The 27,297-nt window shown below is 39.8% G+C and overlaps 6 protein-coding genes and 1 non-coding gene across 7 annotated transcripts; 3 read left to right on the plus strand and 4 right to left on the minus strand.

Annotated features, from left to right (window-relative positions):
- The first annotated feature begins 624 nt into the window (after positions 1-624).
- On the plus strand, positions 625-2,490 carry LOC103955992. The gene is made up of 4 exons (XM_009367916.3): positions 625-954; positions 1,451-1,521; positions 1,626-2,019; positions 2,118-2,490. Exons 1-4 carry the CDS (start codon positions 856-858, stop codon positions 2,313-2,315), a joined length of 762 nt encoding a protein of 253 aa, XP_009366191.1. The 5' UTR covers positions 625-855; the 3' UTR covers positions 2,316-2,490.
- A 994-nt stretch (positions 2,491-3,484) lies between these two features.
- On the minus strand, positions 3,485-6,767 carry LOC103955998. The gene is made up of 3 exons (XM_009367923.3): positions 6,450-6,767; positions 5,767-6,290; positions 3,485-4,595 (listed from the first exon to the last, which is right to left on the minus strand). The coding sequence occupies exons 1-3, from the start codon at positions 6,544-6,546 to the stop codon at positions 3,621-3,623; spliced, it is 1,596 nt and encodes a 531-aa protein (XP_009366198.2). The 5' UTR covers positions 6,547-6,767; the 3' UTR covers positions 3,485-3,620.
- Positions 6,768-6,956: 189 nt separating this feature from the next.
- LOC103955997 (UPF0057 membrane protein At4g30660-like) lies at positions 6,957-7,593 on the plus strand. Its single transcript, XM_009367922.3, has 2 exons — positions 6,957-7,109; positions 7,217-7,593. Exons 1-2 carry the CDS (start codon positions 7,020-7,022, stop codon positions 7,358-7,360), a joined length of 234 nt encoding a protein of 77 aa, XP_009366197.1. The 5' UTR covers positions 6,957-7,019; the 3' UTR covers positions 7,361-7,593.
- Positions 7,594-8,921: 1,328 nt separating this feature from the next.
- Positions 8,922-10,506, plus strand: LOC103955996 (F-box protein SKIP1). Its single transcript, XM_048567354.1, has 2 exons — positions 8,922-9,321; positions 9,673-10,506. The coding sequence occupies exons 1-2, from the start codon at positions 8,960-8,962 to the stop codon at positions 10,241-10,243; spliced, it is 933 nt and encodes a 310-aa protein (XP_048423311.1). The 5' UTR covers positions 8,922-8,959; the 3' UTR covers positions 10,244-10,506.
- A 4,510-nt stretch (positions 10,507-15,016) lies between these two features.
- Positions 15,017-15,694, minus strand: LOC103955999. The gene is made up of 2 exons (XM_009367927.3): positions 15,494-15,694; positions 15,017-15,402 (listed from the first exon to the last, which is right to left on the minus strand). The coding sequence occupies exons 1-2, from the start codon at positions 15,627-15,629 to the stop codon at positions 15,176-15,178; spliced, it is 363 nt and encodes a 120-aa protein (XP_009366202.2). The 5' UTR covers positions 15,630-15,694; the 3' UTR covers positions 15,017-15,175.
- A 5,215-nt stretch (positions 15,695-20,909) lies between these two features.
- On the minus strand, positions 20,910-25,789 carry LOC103956000 (eukaryotic translation initiation factor). Its single transcript, XM_009367929.3, is given in 11 exon segments — positions 20,910-22,436; positions 22,531-22,773; positions 22,864-23,097; positions 23,099-23,215; positions 23,340-23,427; positions 23,599-23,696; positions 23,954-24,166; positions 24,405-24,503; positions 24,627-24,698; positions 25,258-25,366; positions 25,368-25,789. Coding segments are annotated over 11 exon segments (2,442 nt in total). The 5' UTR covers positions 25,460-25,789; the 3' UTR covers positions 20,910-21,359.
- On the minus strand, positions 24,803-24,904 carry LOC125469748. Its single transcript, XR_007251964.1, has one exon. It is a non-coding gene; the product is annotated as a small nucleolar RNA snoR103 (small nucleolar RNA).
- Positions 25,790-27,297: the final 1,508 nt, after the last annotated feature.

Consider the following 27,297-nt stretch of genomic DNA (forward strand, 5'->3'; position numbering starts at 1 on the left):
AGCAGCAACTTCTATCTCTCATTTATCCCTTCTTTCTGCCCTTTTTAAAAATTTTCATCATCATCAAGCCCCAATCTTCAATGCCCACCTCTTTCTCTCTCTAAAAGCACCAATCTTTCTCTCTTTCTCTTTCTAAAGATTCAGTCTTTTCTTCTTTCTCTCTCATCCATCACAGAGAAAAACGCACCTTCAAAGAAGGAACATTGAAGTTACACGCACGCCCCTTCCCCCATCAAAAACAAAGAAGAGTCCACACCACACCACACCCAACTCTTCCCCTCTGTCTTTCTCTCTCTAGAAATTCTCTCTCTTCAATGGCCCAGCTGGACCAAAATTTATGTAGAAGAAAAACAAAATAGGAAAGAAGGGGAAAGAAGGAAAAGAAAGAGGAGATAGATGTCTTCTAATGTCCTCCAACCAAACCCACCTCACCTCACACAACTCTCTCTTTCTCTCTCTAGCCTCTCTCTCATCCACAAGCATGTTGTCAGAAATGCCCTTCTGCAACCCCCCAAAAAATCTCCCCATCTTCATCACTGTCTTTCAAAACAACATTATTTTTCACCGAGTTATGTGGGCTCTTTTGGGGTTTTTGTTGTCTTGGTCAGAGTTTTCACAGAGAAAACAGGAAAGCAAGAAACTTCTCCTCCCTTCCCACCCCTCTCTTTCTCTCTCCTTTTATTTTCTTCCTTGTCCTTGTTGTTTCTTTCTCTCTCCCTACCCACTTTTATTATTTCCTCCCCAACTCTTTCTTCCTTTTTCATACCCATCTCCTCCTGCCCGTCTTTCTCTCTCTCCTCCCTGTAATTTTTGGTTTTTGGGTTCTGTGTTGTTTTACTTTCTCCCCGTGATCTGATGAAGAAGATGAAAGGGGTTGTTTCTGATCCTGTGGAGGACCAGAGGACCAGGTTCAAGCACCAGAGTCTCATGCAAGACTATGAGGAGCTGCAGAAGGTATAAATCTTTTCTGGGTATTTAAAAGATTTCAACTTTCTTTTGGGGGTTTCATTAGATCTGGTGTACGGTGTTCGTTTCTCTTGGGTTTTCTAGCTTTGGACTTTTTAGGGTTGTTTTGTATGTATGCCGGATTGATTTGAGCATGAAAGAAGAACAAAAAGATTGAATTTTGGGTCTCGATTTCGTTGGGATTTAGAGAGAGAGAGAGAGATTGCTCAGCTAATTTTCAGGATTTTTTTTTTAAATTTTTTCCCAGTAGGTTTGTGATCTCCTTGTGTTTTAGAGATTGCCATAGAAAAATTAGGAAAAGCAGGAATTTGAAATTTGTAGGTATATTTATGTTAATTTTTGTTTGGAAATTTGTTGCTTCTTTTGAGTTGTGGCTGCCAGAAAAAAAGGAATTGGAAGCTTGTAAATGTGTTTAAATACTAATTTTTATGCTGATTCATATTAGAGCTTGACTAAACTAATTGAGGAATCATTTTTATTGCAGGATGCAGATGCTATGAAGAAGAAATTGCAGATGATGAAACAGAAAAAGTCTACGCTCGTAGCCGAAGTAAGGTATGACATCTGGTCCATACCATGTGCACTTGTGAGATAGCGTATATGTACAATGAAAGACGAAAGATGACGACTTGGTAATTGTTTATCTTTCGACTTTGCAGGTTTTTGAGGAGAAGATACAAATACTTAATGGGGAATCAGTCGACAAACCCTCGACCAAAGCAAGATGTTGTGAAAACACACAATCCAGATACCCAACGCGTGACCTATCTGAAGGGAAAGAGCTCCAGTAAGAAGGAATCCGCATCGCGATACCCCCTTCCTTCATTGGACTTGAACAAAAAGGAAAAGGTTAAACATGGAATGGAAGACATCGTGTGGAAACCTCCTCCAAAATTTGACTTAAACCTTAACGCAAGGGCTCTTGGCGGAAAGGAAGCTACTTTGCGAACCCCCACTCCAAACTTTGACTTAAATCAGAAGGAAAGGGTTCAGAGCGGGAAGGACACGGCAAAGCGGAAGAGCACTCCAGTTTTTGACTTGAACCAGATTTCGGTAATCAAATAGTAAATGTTCCAAGTAATGTGCTTTTGAGTCTCGGTGCTACTTCTGTTCTGTGAGGTTTGATGTTCCTTGGTTTTATTTTGCAACAGAGGGAGGAGGAGGAGGAATTTCAAGCGAATTATGAGCCAATGAGGATGGAGGAGCCTAACAAAACTTTACTCAGAGGGGGAAATGACGAGCAGCACAATGACATGAAGCTGCTGGCTTGCAGGACTATCGGGAGTGGGGCAAACCGATCCGGGAAGAGGAAGATTACTTGGCAAGATCAGGTGGCTTTACGGGTCTGATTTTATTTTCTTTCTTAAAGAATTTACTGATGAAGATCGTATATCTTGTTGGGGTTGAAAATTACGGTTTAGTTACTGTGCTTCTTTGATTTTCTTCTTTGTAAAGTTGTTATAGTCTTACATATCGAGTGTATACAGTTGAAATGATGGAATCAATGGTTTAGGATTATTCAGATTTCGTTTGTGTTCATGAATGTTGCGAAAGTTTGCTTAGGATGCAGACAGAATTCGATTTTATTGCTTAGTTGAAATCATCGATGATCGATGTTTGGTGCGAAAGTACAGGTAACCCAAATTTTGTTCCGTTGCTTTCGTCTGGTTCTAAATCGTAAGCGGCCGGCTACGATAAATTTGTAAAGAAGAGGGGAAAACTTTGGGACCATCACGAGAGTTAGGTGTTTGGGAAGGTGATGGTGAAATGTTAATGCTTTTCCTAATGCTTCACCTTCAAGCAATGCTATGGACATGCGTGTTTAACTTTTAAGTTAGCTTTTGGGAAGTGCTAATGGGACTTGTGGAGTGCGTTGTCAATGGATGCTTTATAAGCCCCTTTTTCACCTACTTTTCTAAGACTTACTCACGCCTGGTGCGCCACTGTATCAACATCTTTAACTAATAGCGTAACGCTTAATTAGTGGCAAGGGAATTATAGCTCATGCGGTTACGAGTGTTTACTCTTATAACCAAAATTTTGTGTTTGTGCAATATTAGAAATGATTAACTGGTACGATCCTCCGTTGAGTTGAGTGAAGTCGGATTTTGAGGCTGCAAGTGTGTGTTTATTTATTTGAGCGATATTCTAATCTAAATAACGAGCATTGAGATTTAAATTTACGTGAGAGAGAGTACTTTTTTGGCCAACGAGGCTACGCCCAGATCTGCATATACAGAGTAAAAACAAACAGATCGTGATTCCCCTGGATTTCGATTTTCTGTCTTGTTTTGTTTGTTGGATTATATTTCTCCTTGTGATATACTCTGCCTAAAAAAATGTTCCACTTATAGTAAGTAGGTCCAACTCTCATGTCTTCTTTTCCTCCTTTGGGTTTTACGCGGTGAAGACGATTGTCATGGTGTTTACACACCTAAAATTTAAAAGTAATTTCCGAACCCTGTTCTACTTTTTCGGTACACTTCTAATGATTTATTCAATTCAAAAGCGAGAGAATAAAAAAAAAAACGTGCATAAAGAGAAAAATGGTGTACAGAAAATAAACAACCCGAAACTTGAAATAAAAAGCAGGACATCAACAGACAAATCGCGCCCTGTCTCTGCTGCAACTTATTCATCATTGGGTATGCAGCTCATTTATCTGTGTCTGCAACAACAATTTCCGCACTGTGCTTTGCTTCTTTTGCCACAGCAGTGTTATGAATTCTCATTAGCTCGATCATGACGCCATTGAACTTCTCCTGTGCTTCTTTGGCCGCGTCTACATCTTCTGCATCCGTACTAGCCTCTACTGATGGTATGGCAGTGGGTGTTGGAATCTTCTGGTGCGCTTCTTTGGCCGCATCAGAATCTTCTGCTTCGATACTAGCCTCTGATGATGCAATGGCAGTGGTTGTTGGAATCTTCTCCTGAGCTTCTTTGGCCGTATCAGTATCTTCTGCGTCCTTGCTAGCCTCCGATGATGCCATGAAACTTGCAATCGGAACATTATATTGTGTAAGTTCCTGACTCCTAGCAATGTGCTTCTTCCCACTTATATGAGACGACCACACCTTTGGATTATAGGCACCAATTTTACAACTTTCACACCAAAACTTAAATGTCTTCTGTTTCTTTACATCTTCTTTTCTCTCCACTCCTCCCACCATTTTAACCTCGTCCTTGTTCTTGAGAACCTCTCCACACTGGTCTTTCAGCATTGGCGGCTCCTCTTTTTCCTTTTTTGAAGTGCCTTGCTCCTGCATTTTCTGGTTGGAAACGTCACTGGTTTCATCATGGTCAAGCGATTTTCTAACTTGTTTGGCCCTCAATTCTGTGCTTCTGATACCGTGGATCTTCTTAGGCTCAGAAAAGTTTGCAGCTTTCTTTGACGATTGTGCATTGCTGGAGCTCGGTTTCTGAGCTCTCAGTCTTGCTTCCTTGGCTTGGTGCTTCTTACCGTTAATGTGATGAATCAAGCCTTTCTCACTTGTTGCACTAACATGGCACAGGGCGCAGCTCCATTCCTCCTTGGGTTTCTTTTTCAACCCAAATGGGGGTAGCTCACTTGCACTCACTGTTGGTGGTGTTTTCCGCTTGACTCCGGAGAGATTTGGGTCAGGTTTCACCTGCAACAAAGATACTTATACGGAGTACACTAACAAACAGTAGTTTTCAACCCAAATGAACAACAATAGACAACTTTTCGGTAATCTTAAGTAGAAACAACCAGTGACAAGAATGCGTTGTCTAAGAAATCTGCAAGATGTCAACCTTCAATTTTGAATGTTGTTGCACAACTCAGCCAATAAATGATTTTAATATCAATGCTTGTCTTACCATTATAACCTTGATTCAAAATAAATATTCAAGATGCTGAAATAATTGCAGAGGAATCTGTCTGTCCTAAGTACTTTGGTGAGTGTGGCATCTAGATACAATTATGTATAAGGACAATTTACCTAACACAAGGGACTGCCGCATATGCATGGGTAGCCTTCTCCAAGTGAACCCACAAATGAAAAATCAACTTCCAATGATCACCACAGCCATTAATGTTAGATAATTCCATACGTTGATCAAACTGATGTCACTATAACAAAATGTCATAGTAAACCATCTTATTCACTGATCGAGGAAAAATTATCCACATAATGAATGACAATGATGCCCCGTTGGGACTGACTTTTAAAGTGCTGATCAACAAGCAAAAGGACCACCACATGCAAAGGGAGCGAATTGATATAAACCTTTTAAGTCAATATTAGCAATGTAACATTGGTTATGGGCACAGCCACCTAGGCAATGCAGACGCTACTAGTAACATACTCCGCAATGTAATTGTAAAACATGGCCCCAGAAGCCAAGATTTCTCAGGTTGAAGGAGCCGGAAATCTAGACAATCCAAAAAAAAGGGTGTCTCTTGGTTTGCAATTGACCACCAACCTCATCTTTTACCTTGGTTCTCATGGTCTAACCACGACTCTTAGGCCTCGTTTGGTGTCTATGATTGGATTCAATAACTCGCTAGACTAAATGTATGCTAATGAAAGAAATGGATGTAATGTTTTGAAGGCTGACATCAATTTCTTACTTCCTCGTACATAGAATCCAATGAGTTATCCAATTCAATCCGTGACACCAAGCGATGCCTTTGTCACCAGAAAATCATCCTAAAGCCCGAAAAATCTCCCACTCTAGCACAAAACAGAGCATTCCCACCACAAGTGCAGTAAACCATAAACAGAGCATAATTAAGTTAAAAAGCAATCAAATTTTAGAATGTAGAATGCGACTGACCAGTATGATCAACTTGTCCTTGTTATTGAGGTCTAAAGCAGGAGGAGGAGCCGGATGCGACTTGAAGCCATTGGTCAGAGGTTCCGGTTGCTGCCGCCACGTGAAACTATCGAATGTGGCGGGCGCATGAGAAGCCAAGAATCCGAACCGGTCATCATCGAAGGGGTGGCGGACTCTGTGGTCGAACCGCATGTCGCCGAACCGGTCCTCATCAAAACCGAGCCCTTCGCCAGCGGGTCTTCGCATGGCGATTTCCCGCTCGAGCATGAGCTCTCTCCTCACCTCCACTTCCAGAGCCCGCCGTCGCGCAATCTCGGACGCGATAATCTCCTCCCTGATCATCTCCTTCTCCAGCTGGCGCTCGATCATCTCGTCATAGACGGACCTCGGGTTCTGGGCCGGGTCCAGGTTCAATCTCATAGCCGGATTCCAGAAAATCGACGGCGGCGGCGTTCGTGGTGGCGCAAAATTCGGTTGTGTTGAAATCGTCGACAGAGTCGAAGTAATAAGAGCAGCTGTTTGGCCTGTATAGAGAAGATTATAGAGCGAGAAAATTAACTGAATTGAATTTCTATGAAGAAAAGAACTGAAATTCGAACTAAATTTACTTTCTTTTGGTTTTCTCGGCAGCCAAACGCGAGAAAAGAGAAAATTGCGAGAAGAGTAAGAAGGTAGAGATAGACCTCGGAATGCGGCTTGCTCGGAGGAGAAGTAGCTGACGGCGGAAGAAGGCGACGGCGGCGGCGGCCTCTCGTCCACCGATCGGAATTTGAACTCCATGGAATCAATAGAACGTTGCGCTTTGAAGTTTGAATTGGGAAAGTACTTGCAGTTAAAACAGCAAAATATACTCTCTCACTGGATTCTCGGGTACCTGAGAGAATGGCGAAATAGTGACGAAATGCTGGACGGGGATGGCGGGGCCCACGGAGGAGGAGGGGAGGAGAAGGACATGCGAAAAGCAGGTGGAGAGGTGTAGGTTTCGTGGGGCTGAGCACCAGCGGGAGTTTGTGCTCCTTTACTTCTGTTACTGTTCATTGATTGGGTTGGCTCTGTATTTCGGCCCATTACATGGACAAGCCCAAAACTGTGAAGTTGGGCTTTATCTATTTATATATGGCTGGCTCTGGCCCCAAAAAAAAGCCCAATACACTGGACGTCACCGTCACGATTCATCAACCATCTTATCTTTGTTTGCTTCTTCATTAAGACAAAAGCACTCTCTCTCTCTAGAAAATATCTGAGAAACAAAAATGCCGAGTCGCTGCGAGATCTTTTGCGAGATTCTGATCGCAATTTTGCTTCCTCCGCTGGGCGTTTGTCTCCGGCACGGCTGCTGCACCGTAAGACCCCTTCCTTTCTCCTCCGTCGTCTTCTTCTAGTGGCAGATTTGATCTTATTAATGGTGAAAAATTGAATTTTGGAATTGGATTGGCAATTACTTGTGCAGGTGGAGTTCTGCATATGCTTGCTGCTGACGCTGCTGGGGTACATTCCGGGAATCATCTACGCCCTCTACGCCATCGTCTTCATCAATCGCGACGACTACTTCGATGAGTACCGCCGCCCCCTCTACGCCTCCTCCTCGGATTAACGTGGTTCTTCATTTTTTTGAAAAAAAAATTTGTTGGGTTCAGAACAAAATGGGATCTTGGATCTTTTGTTGCTTGTTATGTTGATATTTTATGTTTTAATTAAATTGAATGATTTCTCGATGGTCGAGATCTGAATTGTATACTGCATGTGTTAGACTGATTGATTGTTTTTGTTCGGCATCGGGAAATTAAGGGACGTTGCATGTTCGCGTGTACCCAATTTTATACTCAATTGCTTGCTTGATGCAGTGATGTAAATGGAAATAACTGAGTAGAGTTTTGCAGTGATGTAGAATTGCCGTGGGAGAACTCATCATGTTGTAAATTGTGGTAGAAACAGAATTTTCTACTATGCTCCGGAGTACGCTATACTTCCTTGATCGATGATTTATTAACCAAGATCTACTAGATAGATATTTCGTTGTATACACTACACCGGAGTATATTTGAATTTCGAGAAGGGTTTGATACTTCGAGTATGTGTTTATATTTTCGATACAACCCAATGAACATTTCCCTCCTTGTTTTTCCAAGCTAGGAGAAAAACTTAAGTACGGCATATGATTACTTGGGCGTTTGCCTCCACACTCACACAAAGCGAGTATTTTGTCCCACAACCACCACCCACCTCCCCTTTGATTTCTTCCCGGAGGTGAGCCGTAGTTAAGTTTCTCTCCTCAGCTAGAGCCAACAAGGCCTTCTTTTAGTTTAAGGAGGCATGAGATGAAACTGCATCAACTGTTCCTCCTCTTGGTGGGAGGCGGGGAGCTGGAAAGGAATATGAAAAAACTAATGAAAAGGGTTTGAAAACTTTAAGTTTTAATGAAAATGACAAAGTAAAAGGTAAAGTTAATAGTACCATAATTGATTTTTTAATGTAAAAATATGATTTTTCGTTAAAATGAACAATACCAGAAATTTTTCGTTAAAGTTCCCCAAGGAATATTGCATTGCAACATAGACTTCATCTTAACAAGCCTTTCATTCCTTCTCTAGTAATTTTGGTTATTTTCGGCTCGAATAATAACCTTATTAGGTATTTTGGTGGTATATTCCTGTGCATTATTTTCGGCTCGAATAATAACCTTATTAGGTATTTTGGTGGTATATTTCTGTGCATTTATAGTACTTAAGTCATTCAGTACTACGGTTTTGTAGTATATCTTTTTACTTGTAAGTGAAAAATTTTAAGTTCAAATCTTGAAGATGACGAATTCAATATCAAATTAAGTTATCTATTGTGTAACTTAACTAAATTCTTCCACCTTCCTCCCCTCTTAATGTAAATTATATTGTTTTGCTCAAAAAAATATCACGTAAAGAGATTTCGTGCATCTTGCTCAAACTTGAGTTAAAATTTGTCTACTTACATGATGAATCATCATGATGCATAACATCATCATGCACCGACAACTACTAACGGTTCAGATAAGCCGCTATTGGATAGGCAGATGAGTAGTGACACAAGAACGGACACGTGGCAAGTTTTGGAACAACCTTGCACGTAAAATGACCGATCTGCCCACATATCATAACTTTCCCATACGAAGCCTCAACCGAAAGAAACCGAAGTCTCTCGTTTTGCGCAACAACTGAAAATGGACACAACCGACACCGGAGAAACTGTGACAGAGTTCGGCTCGGACTGGGCCGAGTTGACCCATGAGTGCCTGATCAACATCCTGGGTCGGCTCACCCTGGAGCACCGATGGAGTGGGCCGATGCTGGTCTGCAAGCCGTGGCTGCAGGTGTGCAAGGATCCCTGCCTCAACTCAGCCTTCGACCTCGAGCCGCTGTTCGAACTCGAGCGGCCGTTCGAATCCGCGCGGTGGTGGACTCCGGAGTTCGAGCGGCGGATCGATTCCATGCTCCGATCTGTCGTCGACTGGAGCGCGGGCTCGTTGAAACAGATTCGCACCAGGCACTGCTCCAACCAGTCTCTCTCGCACGTCGCTCAGAGGTATAACTGAATACGATTTGTTTATCTGTTTTGAATTAGGAGAATCGGGTTATGCGTAATTTTGAGTGACAAAAAGTGGGTTATCGTTGATTCGATGTTTTCGGCATAAAGTTTTGATCTTGATTTCTGTATGCTGAGCTAAAGGTTTAGATTTGAGTTTTTGGTTCGTCAAAATTTGATCTTTGAGGTTTAGATTGTGATGGCACTAATACTACCTTAAACTGGTTAATAATGTTTTCGGATCTACAATTGGAAGTGTTTTTTGCCATATATGGCATTTTGAAGCATCATTTTTCCTTCCGTTTGAATGAGGAAGTAAGACATTGTAGTGATTGTAATGTAATGTTTTAGGTCCCCGAACCTCGAGGTTCTTTCGATCAAGAGCTGCCCGAATGTGACTGATTCGTCCATGGCTGATATAGCGGTTCGCTGCCCCATGATCCGGGAACTTGATATCAGCTATTGCCATGAAGTATCTCATGAGTCTCTGGTGTTGATTGGGAGGAACTGCCCGAATCTGAAAATCTTGAAGCGGAATATGATGAACTGGTTAGATCCATCCGAATACACTGGAGTTGTTCCAGATGAGTACTTAAAAACTTGCCCTCAGGATGGAAATTCAGAAGCTGCTGCAATTGGCAAATCTATGCCAAGTTTGGAGCACCTTGAACTTCGGTTCTCAAAGGTATCGGCTAAAGGGTTTACTTTGATATCTGTAGGATGTCCAAATCTCGAGTACTTGGATTTATTTGGGTGTGTGAACTTGACTAGCCGGGATATTGAGAACACAACATCCAATCTGAAGAATTTGAAGGAGATTAAAAAGCCAAACTTCTTCATTCCACGGTCAGTCTTCCATTCGGAGAGGTATGGCCATTGGAGGTTGTATGACGAGCGATTTCAGACAGATGTTTTCAGCTAGTCTGTTAAGCTCGGAAATAAAATATGTATGACCGTGTCGTGTTGCTCTGATCAATTGTGGGAAAAGTATATTGTATATGCTGGTGTGTGGAGCTCTTTACAAAAGGTTCTGTATCTATTTCACTTCTACTTATCGAAAACCTTGTTCGGTAACACCATTAAGTCAGATTGCATGGAGTTCATGTATAAACCATGTATTAATGCTTTTCTCTTTGTATTTAGCATCATACTTTCATTTGCATATACAAATTATGTTTCTGCTTTCGTTTAAACATCGCCATGCTCAATGCTCATATACAGATCAGTTAGCAGACAACTAAATAGATATTCTACCTAACGATTACATAAGAAGCAGGTTTGAGGAACGGGTTTAAACGCAGGCGTTTAACAGCGAAAGTTTCAGCGCAAAACTTCCACGTTGATCGCGTCCGAAATAACGTTTGCAAAATTACCTCAAGCGATCAATACAGAGCAAAGATGATCAATCCAACCAATCCAAGAGCAACATGCCTGAACACTGCGGAGAGGAAGAAAGTGGGGGGTTTAGCTTGTACAGAGCTTGCCGCACCCTTGCTGGGACGGGTGCGGCAAAGGTCTGAGGCACCACCGTTGGCTGGCTTTGCTCTCTGGGAGAGCCTTAAAGGCTGAAATTCATGCATTCTTTGATGGCCTTTTCTGCTTGATTTGTTCATCGTATAGAATACATCTGCAGAGCTCATAAAATTGATAAAATTAGTGAAAAAGAACGTAGGGATCGGATATATTTCTCAATCTGGCGAGAGAATTTGTGAGCTCACCCTCAAGCTTAAGGTGATCATGCTGCTTCTTCCGAGGTGTGTAATCTCCGGTTTTAGGGTTGGAAGTGGTTTCACATGCAGAAGGAACAACTAGACAGAGAATAAAAAAGGACCGTATTAGTAATTCTCTTCTCATCTTCTCTCAAATATTAGGTTTTCTAACAACCTAATAATATTAGTAACTGATTTTTCAAAGGTGGTTGATTAGGAAGAGTGACACTTAAATAGAACTTTGTTGCTATCTGTTTAAGCGTAAAGATAATGAGAAATGCGAAGGAAAAAAAAATTAGGGTTTTCATGGCTGGTGGTTTAAGTAAAGATTCTTGTTAATCGTAGTAAAGATTATTGTCAAGTGTATGTAATTAGACACCAATTGGGCGGGAGGATTTGCGATTCGATGGTGGCTGTGATCGATCAAGTTGTGTTTTTGACGTAACTAGCTCTTAATATAGTATAGCGGTACAAATCTCTCTTAATGTTGGAAGATGTTTAGTTCGAATCTACATCTTTGCTAATCAGAAAAGTTCGTGCTTCGAAAGTTTTAGAGGTTTGAGAATAAATTAGCTAGAGACCTTTTCTTAAAGGTCGAGCAAATCACGTTGACAAGGATAGAAGAGAATGTGATGCCTCTATTATGTTTTTCTTGGGGAGCCCTTGAAGACAAAGGAATTGATGGCTTGCTTCTGTTTCTATGTCAATGGGTGCTTATTCATCATGTTTCTAGCCACCACTTAGCAGTAAAAGTCAAGGTGATTCGATTTTTTTTCTTTCTTAAAAAGGAGGACAACTGGTGGTAAGCCACGGTTATCCAACCTTTTCGGGAGCCGGGAAGACTCCTAGAGTCATTTCAGCCTTCCCCTAACCACAAGTCTGACTTCCACATCAGCAGCGGGTTATCAAGGTAGTATCTTAAGGGGAAAAATAACTAGGTTTGGAAAATCATCTTTTGCTTCCTTTCTGCAAATCCTTTATGAATCTCAATAAATATACATGCCTCTTGCTTTTCTCATCCAAAATTTGGATCTTTTGAAATAATTTTTCATCCATTAATTCCAATCCAATATATCCGAAAATCAAATCCTCAACATAAATATACAATAATATTTCATATGTACGTACATCGTAAATGATCATCAAAATCAAGAACATGAAGTTTCTATATTGGAGCACGTGTGGCCAATTGATTTTATGTGAAACTTAACTTTATTCATAGTATTATAGTATGTTGTCCTATGTGTGAAACCGTTGGGCCACACGAGCTTTAGGTCATCTTATTTGTGTTATCTAGGTATGTGCTAGGCTTAAAAATTAGTCACACATGAGGAGGTATGTTGAGAGTATCAATATCACATCGAAAAAATGAGAACCCTTACATATGCTTGTAAGTAGTTAAGCTACTACTTGCTAATTACTTTTACCATGTAACCCCAACTTCCTTCAGAAACAGATACAAACAAAAGTTCATGTAATTTATGTGGGTGTGATGATATCAATAGCATATACATACCTCACAATGGAAAGAACGAACAAAAATGAATATTAACACAGCCGGTAGGACGGCGGTGCAGACATGGTGAGAAATTGAAGTTGCAGCAGCAGCAGCTGCTGACATCTTTGCGTGAGACGAATTAGAAATTCCCGGCACCATTTTTTCCGGATGGATGAAGAAACCACCCCCACCACCTCCGATTAACGTACGTCCATGCAACGGAACCACCTCATTTGCTTGCCTTCTATGATGCTACAGCCTGCAAACAGCTTCAATATAATGTTCATGATCGCGATCCCGATCATGATCCTGGTCAGCCGAAGCTCTATGCATATGATCATCACAAGTGGCAACGAAGAGGATCACAAACAAGAAAAATTTATGTAGAAACGACGTCATATTTGTCAATGATAATTTGTATACCCTAATTCCATCCGGAGAAAATTAGGGTTTACACACCTGATCACAAGGTCAAGATAATAATTTGTATTTTAGAGACGACTTGGTATGAGGCGTAGGTCTTGTGTCGGATTTCTCCCTCGTTGCCGCTAGTTACGTATCATGTGCATGCAAATGGTGGTGGTGGGAAATAGGAAAAGGGAGACTAACGAAATTAATTATCCAAACAAAATAGGTATTAGGCTCCTGAAATGTTTAAACTTTCTTAATTTGTCAATATATCGTTGCGCTTATGCGCTGTGAGTACGTATTAAATATATATTTGAAGAGATAAAATCCTTATTAATTCTGCATGACTTTGGAGCAGTGGCAGAGCCTGAAATTTACATCGATGGGGTCAGGAGTATACTGTCGTAGCTGACGTCAGAGCAAGCGGCGTCGCACAGTTCACAACCTGGAGTACTCTCCGTGCTTCCTGAACTCAAGTACGAGCTCCACACGACTCGGACCCCAGAGTTCCTCAGACTCGGCCAGACCACCGAGACAATACCCACCTCCTGGAATGGCATGTACAAATCTGGAACCAACTTCAACTCCTCCAATTGTAACCGCAAACTAATCGGCGCCAGGTACTTCGCCAAAGGCTACGAGGCCACGCTGGGACCCATCGAGGAGTCCAAAGAATCCAAATCCCTGCGCGCTGACGACGGAGTGCCGGCGGATTCGACGCCCTAGACAGGACAGGCCGAAAACTCGGGTCTGACGATCTGGCGGTAGATTCACGGTGGTGGGTAAAGCAATAGGATTTGTGATATTAGAGGAAAGAATCAGCAAATAAACATGCACAAAGAATGAAGCCGCCAGCTTTAATGCAAAATGGAAAGAATTATATATCTAACAAACAGATGGCATGGGAAAATGGGATACAGATTTTTTATTTCTAAAGCCTTATAAGCCTTATTTATACACAATCAGAACTTGAACTTTCAGCTAGCACATGCACTGACAGCTTGCACACACATTCATAAGCTTAATGGCTAGCACATGGAGGAAGCAAGCATGGAGTCAGCGACAAGGTTATTGGGGTCAAGAAATCCCATTGCCCCCACCTTGGCTCCGCTACTGCTTTGGAGTCGGAAATTTAATCACCTTTTCTTCGTCTTTTAAGGAATTAAAGGAGGAATTATTGGAAATGAAACATGAAATGGCCAATTGATTCTTTGCAATGCAAAGAATAATGATAAATTTGCCCATTTGCCCATTGGCCAAACGAACATATATAAACCCCTTTTCCTTACAAGAGAAGGCATCCGAGTTGAAATTGAGGATGATGATGATTTGGCATGTGGCACTAAGGATGATGATGATTTGCAGCTGCTTCTGGTTCTTGCTGCTGCATCCGGATTTGCTGGCCGCCAAGAACCCTGGTAGGATTATTCAGTTGGGCAGTTGCACGGCGGAGCTTGAAAGAGATTGAGAGGATACTACTAGTACTAAAAGGAGAACGACGACGAGCTGTGAGAGAGAGACTGCAGATTTCATCTCACTTATCATCTCTGCAGGCCTGGTAAAGTTAATGCAATCTACAGAGACAATTAAATATATATGGGGGACACGAAAGTTCAACGGACTGCATCGACTGTAGGTCCTTTGGTGAGTCATAGAGCAAAAGACGAATAGGTTAACCACACTTTTCATCTGAGTAATTAACATACTTTATTACTAAATATGGATAATCATACATAATATATGATTAATTAAAGGAGCAGGAGGACACCAAAGTGAAGTATTTTGAAATATTGAAGCTTCCTTCTTTTATATGTTGAAGATAATACGATACGTGATACTAATTTTGTGATATATTATTAAAAGGCAGTGGTCGCTCGCGGTGATGGCTTTGAATTTGATAAGACCAAATAAATCATGTATTCTCTTTGTATTTAGTATAATACTTTCATGGCATATACAAATCATGTTTCTGCTTTCGTTTAAACATCGCCATGCTTATATTGTTTACACCTCGTCGACCATAGTGTTTTGCGTGGCATGACAGTAACCAGACAGCATATGCTTTGGCTAAGAACAGGGGTAGATGGGAAGAAATGTCAAATAATGCAATAAGTAGATATTCTAATTTACAATTACATAAGAAGCAGGTTTGAGAAACGGGTTTAACAGCGAAAGTTTGATCGCGAAACTTCCACATCCATCGCGTCCTAAATAACGTGTACAAAATTACCTCAAGCGATTAATACAGAGCAAAGATGATCAATCCAACAGCAACATGCCTGAACACTGCGAAGAGGAAGAAACTGGGGTGTTTAGCTAGTACAGAGCTTGCTGCACCCTTGCTGGGACGGGTGCGACTTAGGTCGGAGGCACCACCGGGGGTTGGCTTTGCTTTCAGTTTCTGGGAAATCCTTAAATGCTGAACTTCATGCATTGTGCTTGATTTGTTCCTCGTATCATATACATCTGCGGAGCTTATAACATTGATAAAATTAGCGAAAAAGAACGTAGGGATCAGTAATATTTCTCGATCTGTCGAGAGAATTTGTGAGCTTACCCTTAAGCTTAAGGTAATCATGCTGCTTCTTCAGAGGTGTATAATCTCCGGTTTTAGGGTTGGAAGTGGTTTCACATGCAGAATGAACAACCACAGAGAGAATAAAAAAGGACCATATCAGTAATTCTCTTCTCATCTTCTCTCAAATATTAAGTTTTCTAATAACCTAATACTAGTAACTAGTTTTTCAAAAGTGGTGGATGAAGAAGAGGGACACACTTAAATAGACTTATGTTGCTAAGTGTAATTAGCACTAATTAAGCATAAAGATAACGAGAAAAGTGAAAGCATTAAAAAAGTTTATTAGGGTTTTCATGGCTAGTGGATAAAGTAAAGATTCTTGTTAATCGTAGTAAAACGAACCTGCCATAGACACATGCATATGTGTCTGCGTGTGGTTTTGCAGGGCAATGCTAGGTCAATTTTATGTAGGGTAGCGCGATTCAAACCTTTCTTTTGACTTTTCACCCTATTGTTAAATTTTGATCCACTGATATCTTCAATTTATTTGATTCGGTGATTAGAAATTGAGAGAGGTATGTCAGAGATAAAAATGAGTGTGTGAATAACACTATTGGGCAGAGGGATTTGCGGTTTGACGATGGATGTGATAATCAAGTTGTGTTTTTTACGTAACTACCTCTTAGTTAGCCGCACAAACCTCTATGTTAAAAGATATTTAAGTTCGAATCTTCTTTCGTGCTATGATTAGATGAAAAAGAATAAATTAGCTAGAGACCTTTGTCGACCAAATCTCTTTGAGAGGGAACAAATCTCTTTGAGAGGAAACAAAGGATAGAAGAGAATGTGATACCTCTATTATCTTTTCCTTGGAGAGCTTATTCATAATGTTTTTGGCTACAACTTAGTAAGTAGGAAGATGTCAGGGAGACCACTTTTTAGACCATATTTATAATTATGCATGGTGTGATAACGCATGATGTGGTGATTGATAGTTGAATTCCTTCTTTAGAAAGATTTATTCAATCACATAGTTTGAGCTCCTAGAACATGGTGCCCTTGAGAATTTCTATTGATTGTCTCGAAACACTCAATGAAAAGAGGATTTCTCACTTCTTTCTCTCATTCAAAACTGTGCATGAGAATTTCATCACAGCTCCAAAATAATAAAAGAAAGGCTCCAAAATGATAAAAGGAAGAAGAACTCATCTTCTTTCTTTTTTTGTTACCTTTTTCGCATGTTACCTTTTTCGCATATGTATAAGACCGAATCTATTCAATTTTTAAAAAAGAATTACTAATCCTATAGTCTATAAAATTTGATCTCTTTAGCATCACCTGTGATAAAAGTTAAGGTGATTCGATGAAAAGAATAAAGCAAGTAACAAAAAGAGTTTAGTATATTGTGGATTAATAGTATCTTAAGGGAAAAAATAACTAGGTATATATGGAAATTCATCTCTTGTTCCATGTCTGCAAATCTATTCTGAATCTCAATAAATATACATGCCTTTTGCTTTTCTCATTCAATATTTATAGTCTTTTGAAATTTTAAAATTTTTGAACATTTTTCATCCATTAATTCCGATCCAATATATCTGAAAACCAAATTAACCCTCAACATAAATATATCAACGACAGAAATGCTTGGGAACCATACAATAATTTTTCCTGGTACATACGTCGTACATGATAGTCAAAATCAGGAACATGAAGTTGTGTGATATCAAGAGCATATACATAATATACATCACAATGGAAAGAATGAACAAAGAATGAAGATTAACACAGCCGGTAGGATGGCGGGGCAGACATGAAGAGAAATTGAGAATGCAGCAGCAGCAGCTGACATAGACGAAATAGAAATTCCCGAGACCGTATTTTCCCGATGGATGAAGCACCACCACCAATTAACGTACGGCCATCAAACGAAACCACCTCATTTGTTTGCCTTCTATGATGCTGCTCGCATACAGCTCAATATAACGCTCGCTATCGCTATGCTTGCATACACCTTCATTAATTTATTTTCAATACAAGTGTATACCTGTTTAACATAGCTACGTAATGACAACACGATAATATCTGTAAATTCTATATATTGGTTTGATGAGACGTAAGCAAATACAGACACAAACAATATATATATTGTTAATATATCCACTACCTAAAACAGTAGAAAGAAGAAGAGGCAAAGGGATAAACCCAAAGCAAGAGAAGGCATCTGAGTTGAAATTGGGGATGATGATGATGATTTGACACGTGGAACTTTGGGAGTCGGCCTACGTATTATCTTCATGTGAATCCCAAGCTTCCGACTAGTCAAATCGTAATTATTTGCAGCTGCTTCTGGTTCCTGCTGCTGCATCCGGATTTGCTGGCCGCCAAGAACCCTGGTAGGATTATTCAGGTGGGCAGTTGCATGGGCGGAGCTTGGAAGAGATTGAGAGGATATTAGCAGAAGGAGAACGACGACGAGCTGTGAGAGAGAGACTGCAGATTTCATCTCACTTATCATCTCTGCAGGCCTGCTAAAACTTAATGCGATCCACACACACAGTTACATTACATATATATATATATATATAGATATAAATATAAATATTATATATATATATATATATGGCTGTATGGGGCACGAAATTAAGTTCACCGACTGCATCGTTCATTTGCAGGTCCTTTGGTGAGTCATAGAGCAAAGACGAATTAGTGGACCACACTTTTCATCGAGTCAACAAAGCATCTGATAACACGACTAATATATGATTAATTAAAGGACACCAAATTTGAAATATTTTGAAATGTTGAAGCTTTCTTCTTTTATTGAATAGTAGAAGATGACCGCACACTTTGTGTGTGAATTATTTTATTTTATTTTTTATTTTTGATTAAGAAGTGTGATTAGTTTTTAAATTTTAAAAAAAAGGATGAGACAATGATGATGAAATTTCTTAATAAAAACATATTTTTCTTAATATTACATAATTACCATTTTACCTTTTTATGTAAATATTGTGTATCAAAAATGAAAATAAAATAAAAAAAATAAGGATATGACTATTATTTTGTCAAAAAATACAAAATTATTATTTTACACTTCTTAGGTCAACATAATGTATTAAAAAATGAGACAAAATTAATAAGAAAAAAGAACAAAAAGTTGACGAGCCATCTTTTCTTCCCTTAATAGAATAGATAACAGATGATCCTAATTTCAGGGTATAATTATCATAAGACGGTGGTGTCTTGCGGTGATGGTTTTGAAATTGACAAGACCAAGTAAAAGAATATAGGCCACAAAGAAACCAGTGATAGTTAAGGGCTACACGCAGCACGGACTATTTCCATCCCTTATCCAATGCTAGTTTTATATTGTTAGTTACTTATACTCAAGAGATCTGCTATCCACATGCTTTGTTAATTTTTATCCGTTGATGTTTTTCAATTCATTCAATTCGATAGCTAAAAACTAAAAACGTATGAAAGAAGTAAAAAATGGTGTGTGTGGATATCACACCCCATACCCAACCGTATTATCAAAATCAAAACTCTCACACCACCACCAACCCATCGAGAGATTTTTCAGTGTGACTGTCACACGGAGTGGTACACCACGTGTCGCTATATAAATGATGGGATATGTGTGTTAAAAAGTTAATAACTTAAAAAATAAAATTTCTCACCACTTATATAAAAACACGTGATGTACCATCCGTGTTTCCGTTACAACTAAAAATTCTCCAACCCATCAAGGCTATCAACTAAAAAGATGACCGCTCACCACACCCTATGAAGTAGGAAGTCTCGAATTCGACTTACATGGACTCACATAAAAATTACATCATATGGTACTTTAAGTCAATTTGTATTTGATTATATCCGAACCTTATTGGTTATTATCCTATTTGAGAGCCGGGCTAGTAAGACAGCCTTACCGACATAAAACGATATTAGACGGAAGAAGAAATTCGGACAAGGCTATACAAAAGGTCAGTCATAATCATATATCGAACTCACAATATTTTTAAATTGAATATTGCCGACTCACAGATGTAAAGAAGTACTACCAATTATGGTGTTAGCGACGTTATTCTCAACTTTGACAAAATCAAAAAAGATATTTTAGCACACAGTAATTTAAGCATGCCAAGTAGGTCGTGGCAAGAAAGAATGAGCACCTCGCTCTTATCTTCTTCCTTGGATTTCTAAGCTCCAAAAGAAGAAAGGGTAATTGGGCTCAGTAGTCTTTTACAAACCCAACAATTAAAAATAGTCCTACTCGCAAAATGCAATCTTTTTTAGCTTTTTTTGACAAAAATACGCTATTATCGTCTCAATTTTGATAAATAATTGACAAAATATTGAGCGTACTTGGGTAAAAAAAGGCTGGTACTGATTGCAGTTTGAGAGCAGAGCTAATTTGGTTGGTGTATCTGTAAACCGAATTTCCCAAAGCAAATGAGTTAATTCATTAGGATAGACTATCAAGATGTTGGCGTTTGAGCTTCTGCAGGGACATATGTTGGCCGACGAGTATTGCCAATTCGCCTATGACTCGATCCATGTACAAGACATATAGCCCGTTTCTGCTTTCCAAAACTTATAGAAGAACCGACGCCACCCACTCTACAAACAGCACTGCAAATAACACACCATCGTTCGATTATCTCCCAGTTCAAGATATCAGCATTTGCTGCATTGTACATGCAGAGAAAAAACGTTAGCATTTCGAAAGCTTGTGAAATGAGTAGCAATTGCTTCTCGTACGGGTGTTGAAACCTTCGTCCTTCGACCATTCTGATGAGTAATCGGATACCAAAAACTGAGTAAGCTGGATCCTCACATCCACATTTCAAGAAATCATATCAAAATCTCAGATTCATTGGAAACCAATGAAGAATGTAAAAAGTGACTACTCTGAAACGTAAGATGCTTACTACGGTCAGATAAATTTGGGGAAGTGCATTTAAAATTGTTGAATGTGCCCTTCGTGAAAATGTTTTAAAACTCATCCTTAGTAAAAATGCAAGTAAATCTTCTGAAGTCCTTTAAATTTTTTCTTGCAAGAAACATACACGTGCTTTTGAAACTCAAAAACATTCTCCAAAAGCGTTTCAGTTATTTTAAAGCTCTTCCATACGAGTCATTCAGCTATTCTTGCTTTCAAATTTTTATTTCATGAATTCCCCAGTTTCTCCATTATTCATTTATCGTGGTTGTCTTGGTTTGAATAATCGCGTTCTGGTTAAGTATAGGTTGCCACCGGCTTGAGATCCGTTGTTCCTCTCCGGGACTGGGAGGAAGGAATGAAAAACACCAATTCGCCATCCCCAGGACTCCGAGCAGAGGATGAAGAAAACCAATCGGCAATCCCCGGGACTCGGAGCAGAGGAGCAGTACAAAAATGTAAATTCGATTTTGTGAGAAGTGAAACACGTGAAAATTTGCACTCAAATTCAAGGAATAAGCTCAAAACCATATCGATTTCCTTTCACAGTGGGAGTACAAAGACAAGGCATTTTATGAGCTAGCCAGGTTCGACATTGAACTAAAATTAATCAGTCAAGAAGATAAATAAATTGACAAAAACAACTCATCGAGTACAAAAACAACGGGATCCTTCGAGGGGCCACTCTCGAGCAAATTTAGCACGCGATTAGCCATCCCATGTCTCGAGAGCAAAGTCCTTCGCGTTATGATTTCGACTTCCCTCCTCCTTAAACCCACACTAACTATGACCTCGGAAAATATACAACTCAAATAAATAGTACCTGTCTTGTCCCTTGGCATCCCTACCTTATCACATCATGTAGTGTGTAATACAAATCACTCACCCAAAAAAGAGGGCGAACGTAGTCCCACATGGTTACAGAAACTCGAGCGTGTTCGTGCATGCAAAGATGTCCTAGGCCGCTTTGTAGAATAGACTCCGGCAAGCGTCAATATCAGATGCTTGTGAATCCAACAGGCCTTGTCCTGACGGACTAGAGCTAACGATCTTCAGTGCAGCATCCCATATAGCTTTCTGGAAGTAGTAGTCGTCCACCGCCTTCAGGACCTCCTTCACCACCTTGAAATCCAAACCTCCAACCAAGACTAATTTCCCTATAATTTGACCAAAGTTACTTGGTGCTTTTGGCAGGTCAATGCCAACATCGTTCAGAATAGATGCATAGAGTAAACATCCACTCCTTACGTCACTAGTCGTAAGCACCTTCTTAGAAAACAAATACTCAAGAAGCTTCACAAGTGGTTCAACACATGGTCGACTCTTCTCTAGTGCAAGGGCGATGCCTTCCTTGACAACCTCGGCGTGGTAAGCTGGAGATTGTAGCTCCTCCACGCACAGTAATGCTTCATCTAAGAGTCCGATATTGAAATATTCCTCAAAAAGGGAGATTGTTTTTCTCCTAAGTTCATCTGGTTTCAACTTTGGAGCCGCAGTTGGAGCTGGAGCTTGTGGCTTTCCAACAACTGGTGCCACGTAAGGAGCAGCAACAGGTCTAGCAGGCACTGGCACTTGAGCTACAGGCTCTGCACCGTAAGCATAGTTGGATGGACAAGCAGGAGGGGCACCACTACCCTGCAACAAGGCACTAGGCCTGCCACTGCCAAGGACACCACTACCCTGAGGTAACAGCCTTGTGTTCACTGATGTTGATTTTCCAACCAACAGCACCTGGCCATGCCCACCACCCGGCTGCACACCAAACCCATCACCCCTTGGCATTGACCGTGTCCTCTGAACCTCCCAATTGTCATTATCCATTCCAGGCATCCCAGGCATCTTCCTTGTTCCTGGCATCCCGGGCATCATACCCCCTGAACCAGGTCGGTTGTTGGGATATCCTCCAGGGCTGGTACTCCCTTGAGCACCAGAAACGTTGTTACGACCACTTCGGATGCTCGCAGTAGCACCCGGACGCAATCCAAGATTTTTTTCTGCCTCCGTATGTATTTCAGTGATGGTTTTGGCTTTTATCTGTAATCAAATTTCAAAATAAAATGACAATTAGTTTTAAAAAAAAATATTAGCAATTTAATATACAAGTCGAGCACATATTACAATAGCCTACCTCTTCACGCCTGGGAACCCAGTTGTTGGAACGCAAATCAATTACATCACGAACCATGAACCTCAACCTTGGAGCCAATTGAGGGTTTGTTGTCAGTTCCTTCATTCGGCTGAAGTACATGTCATTTATACTGCGTGATTTTGGCTTCTCATCAAGCTGCTTTCCAATAGTGCTAAAAAAATGACATATTGCTTCCACATTTTCCTCAGCAGGACAAACTTTGTTATCAGATCCTAAGAGCTCCTGTTTCATGTAAAAAAACAACCATGAACAACATATTGAAGAGTAATTGCTGAGCGAGTAAAGGGGTGAAGGAGGAAATCCACGACGTACCTTAACAATGTGATGTACAATCCTTTCAGGTACCATCTTCTGCTTCAGAAGCTCTCCAATTAAACGAATGTTTCCCAGCGTACGAATCTTGGCCAATCTTTCTTTATCCCTACGCTCCATCTCTTGTTCAGGGGCAGTCAACTGTCTCACTTCTTCCCTCAATTTGTCAGCGCCATCAAAAGCTTCCTGGCAGTTATTCAAGAGGACCCGCTTGAAAGTGATTTCTTTACCATCATGGTTCATCTGAGGGGAACCGGGGAAGCTTTTCACTCAGATCAAAACAGAGACGAGCATACATGGGGCAAAATGTAGGTTCTAGCACGGCCTTATCAAATATCAGTGAAATAACACCCTGGAATGTAAGGAAAAATGTGAGTACAGTTGCCAGAAGTAATAAGACAAAACCGAAAAGAACATTATAAATAAGGATTAAGGGTATATCAATACAAAAAACAAATAAAAAAAAAAAAAAAAACCTTTAAGATATCAGCCGAAGTAATGCCAGAGTCTATAAGTTGTCCTTTGAGGAGATCAAACTTCTCCGGAGTCAGCTTGTTTAGAATCCTGCATAGAAAACATAAAGTGAAAGCCATTAAGCACAATGTTCTCACAGAAAACTATATGGTAGACCAAAAGATTACCAAACAATGACAACTTGGGACAGAAAGGTAATCCCATGATTATACCTGTTGGGATATAGTGAGCAAATAATCAAGATGTAATAGAATATATTACCCCTTCACAGTCTTCAACACGCGATCCTTATCAGATAGAGTACCCCTTCTAGCTGACCATGGAACCTCAGCTTTGATTAAAGTGGGAGCAGGCCCTCCCTGAAATGACGAGAAACCAATGATATCAGAAAAGAATCTGAGTCGATATTTTCCTCATGTACAAGCACAGAAGTTAAAATGAACAGTAAAATACACCAGAACCAAACAAAGGTGCACATAACTGCATGAGAATAAACTCTAACCTATTCCCTCAGGCAAAACTCAATACAAAAGATAATCGGGAGACAAATACAAACCAAAACTACAGAGAGGAAAAACTATATAGGTCAAATTACACTGTTCTTAAAATATATTACCTCTTGGTTCTGTGTCCTTGAAAATTGAGACTGATTTGCTTCTTGCTGTCTGTAATCAAACCGATTACCAGACTCTTTATTCTCCCGAAGAGTATCCCAAGACCGTTCCTCTCCAGTGGTAGGAACTGGTGCAGAACGGCCACGCCAATCCCGGCTGTCCGGCTCAGAATAACGATTTTGAGCTGGAGCTGGAGTTGGAGATTGAGCTGGCAGCTGAAGAGGTAAATAAAAAAATCATAAGTCTTTTATAAAGCACACTTAATATCATAAATATGGAGATCAATAACTTCAAGGTTACATAACTAATCACACCAATAAAAAGAATATGAACATTATAAAGTCGAATACAACCAAAAGATATTTGAAAATGATGATATCGAATAGACAGCTCCATCAACTTCAACACTTAAACATTGAAAATACACGTAATATTAGACGGACGAAAACTCACATTGGTTTCTGCACGACCCCAGCTCTGGTCTTCACCGCCAAAAAATTCAGCGTCAACTTCTTGTTTCACTTTTAAAATTTCATCAGGGACCTCAACAGCCTACAAAGAAGCGGTATAATATTATGCAGATCAGTAAAGTTTTTATGAGAATGTCTTATCATTTTTGTTCACAACTAATAATACTACTCTGTTTAACATGAAATGTATTCCAAGATTGAATACCTCTCTAAGCTGTAAGATCTGGTCTCTGGTGTACTTCACTCGCTCACGACCCTCAAACCGTGCGTCTCCAGCCTGTCAAGAAAACAGAGTTCAGAAAGTCTGGCCGCATTACAGTGCAAACACAAGCTTCAAAATGCAAAGTAGCCAACTGCCAATTATGCAGCATTGGATGAATCAGATGTTTGGTCCTTTATGGGCAGCCTACAACTGAATGCTTGCCCACCTAAAGCCTACATATAGCTGTTTGTCCATATTTACAGCAGTCACACAAACTAAGCGCCCCGCCAAGAATTAGGACATTGGCTTCTTAAAATTACTTGCAACAAAACCTGCTACGATATAAACAAAGATTTTCATCTACTCAAACGAGTCTCAAGGGTCGGTAGGGGGAGTTAAAATCACTAAAGGGTTGCTCAAATTACATTCAAAATCGATACAATATAGTCTAAACAACGCATTAACGCATTAAAACACCAGTTATCTCAGAGAACCCATATTTGTTTGGACACAATTCAATCCAAAGACGCAAACTTTACAGGCTTGTTATTACTAAATCAACAAATTCAAATCAAATCATACATCCAGATGCAAACCCAGATCCAGACAAAGTGGAGAGATTTGATAAGTAAACCTTGATAGAGAAATTGGGGGGAGCGCCGCCATGGGGACGGAGTAGAGGGACATCAGAAGAAAAGGAACCGAAAGCCAAAGAAGACGACGATGAAGACGACGGGCCGGTAAGCGGTGGATGAGGAGTCGAAGCGAGGACCAAGGAGTCTACCGCGACCGCCACCAGGTCTCAAGTTCAACACCGGTTGATCACCCTGCTGCATACCTCGATCTTAATCTCCTGAAGAGTCTCAGCCTTCCAATCAAAGAACAACAACAACAACAACGAAAGACTCAGCGAAAACAGACGCTGAATCCTGTTGAATTGGATTTAAATCCTGAACGAAAAAACGGATCCAAATATTCGGATTCGGATTTCCTGGTCTGGTTTGGTTTTCTCTCTTCGGAGGGTAAGAGAGAGAAACTCAGAACAGAGAGAGAGAGAGAGAGAGGGAGAGAGAGAGAGAGATAAAAGGGTCCGCGGGGGCGGTGGACAGGCCAAAAGCCCTTTCCTTTCGTTGGTGAAGTGAGAGAGTGTGAGCGTCGGAGTTGGATTTGCCCTTTTTTTTTCTTTTTTGCGACCTCAGATTTTTTTTTCGAGTTTTTTTTTGGTTTGGTGATGTCGGGCGAGCGTGATTACGTCGTTGTCCACTTGTCCTGTCGTCGCTAGGATGTAGAGTTGCGTACACTTTTCTTGAAATGACGGATGTGTCCTTTTGCCTAACTGCTTGCGTTGAATACTTTCTCGTGTACTTTTTCGGCTTTTGGGTGCTTTGCTTCTTTTTGTATAATCACAAAATTACTCATCATGATTTATATAAAAAGAAAACTAATGAAAAAAATTTGAAAATTTAGAGTTTTAATGATAAAGATAAAATAAAGGATAAAGAAAATAGTATCAGGATTAACTTTTTAGTGTAAAAATGTGGTTTTTCGTTAAAGTGAACAATACCGTGAGTTTTTGTTAAAACTCCCTTTATATAAAGGTCAGATCAAATTTATTTAACATACCTAAAACTGAAGGATATCCGACCAGATCATTCGTGAATCGCGTGTGATTCTTATTTTGTGTAAAAATTGCGCTAGCCGAAGTGCCCAACTGAATATATTTTTTTTCACCAAATTACACATCATTTCATATAGTAGTTTAGAAGTGTTTTAAATTTGACTGAAAGCGTTTTCGGTTAAATTGTTTTTGAATTTCAAAAACACTTGAAGTGTTTTTTTTTCTTTTCAAGAGTCACTTGCATTAGGGATTAATTTTAAAAACACTTTCATAAAAAAATGTTTCAATAATTTTAAAACCACTGAAAAACGAGCCCTATAACGTTTACTGCGATCGATTTATAAAATAAAATTTAAGAACAAAAAATATAATTAAACTCTTATTATTTTCTGACCTAATTCATCATCAATTGCATCTTTCTAATTGGAGTATTGATTTTATATTTATGCTTAAGCATAGAAGTTTGAGATTTTTTTAAAAATAAATCAGAAAATCCGAGAAATTGAGTAAATAAATTCACCCCCAATACACCTTCTATCTAACAATAGGTTTTCTCCTAATTTTCAGGTCATTTGGAAAGTGATTTTAAATTATTGGAATCACTTTTAGATTAAAAAAAAATTTTGGATTTCAAAAGCACTTGAAATGTTTTCTATAAGAAGCATATAACTAATAATTCTTGTAAAAATCACTTCAAATACTTTTCGAAAATTAACTTGAATTTCTACTAAGAATTAGTTTTAAAATATTTTCTAAAAGCACTTTCACTCTTTAAAAGTATTTTCTAAATGAATCATTTACCAATTTATTTTCCAATTATTTTGGGCTAATGATAAATATTAGCCCATACTCACATGGTCCGACCGGCACAAAATAACAAAACACAAAAAACACAATCGACACATATCTGGCCCAAGCAATACGCACAAAAATCACCAACGCGACGTACACAGACACGGCAGCCAACCTGCCACCGCATCACCAGTTTGCCCCACCGTTACGACCAAAACATCCTCAAATTCCCAAAATGCCACCCACTCACCCGCCAATTTAACC

The sequence above is a fragment of a genome, unplaced genomic scaffold, assembly GCF_019419815.1.
Source record: "Pyrus x bretschneideri cultivar Hongxiangsu unplaced genomic scaffold, Pyrus_bretschneideri_v1 Contig44, whole genome shotgun sequence".
NCBI classification, from domain to species: domain Eukaryota; kingdom Viridiplantae; phylum Streptophyta; class Magnoliopsida; order Rosales; family Rosaceae; genus Pyrus; species Pyrus x bretschneideri.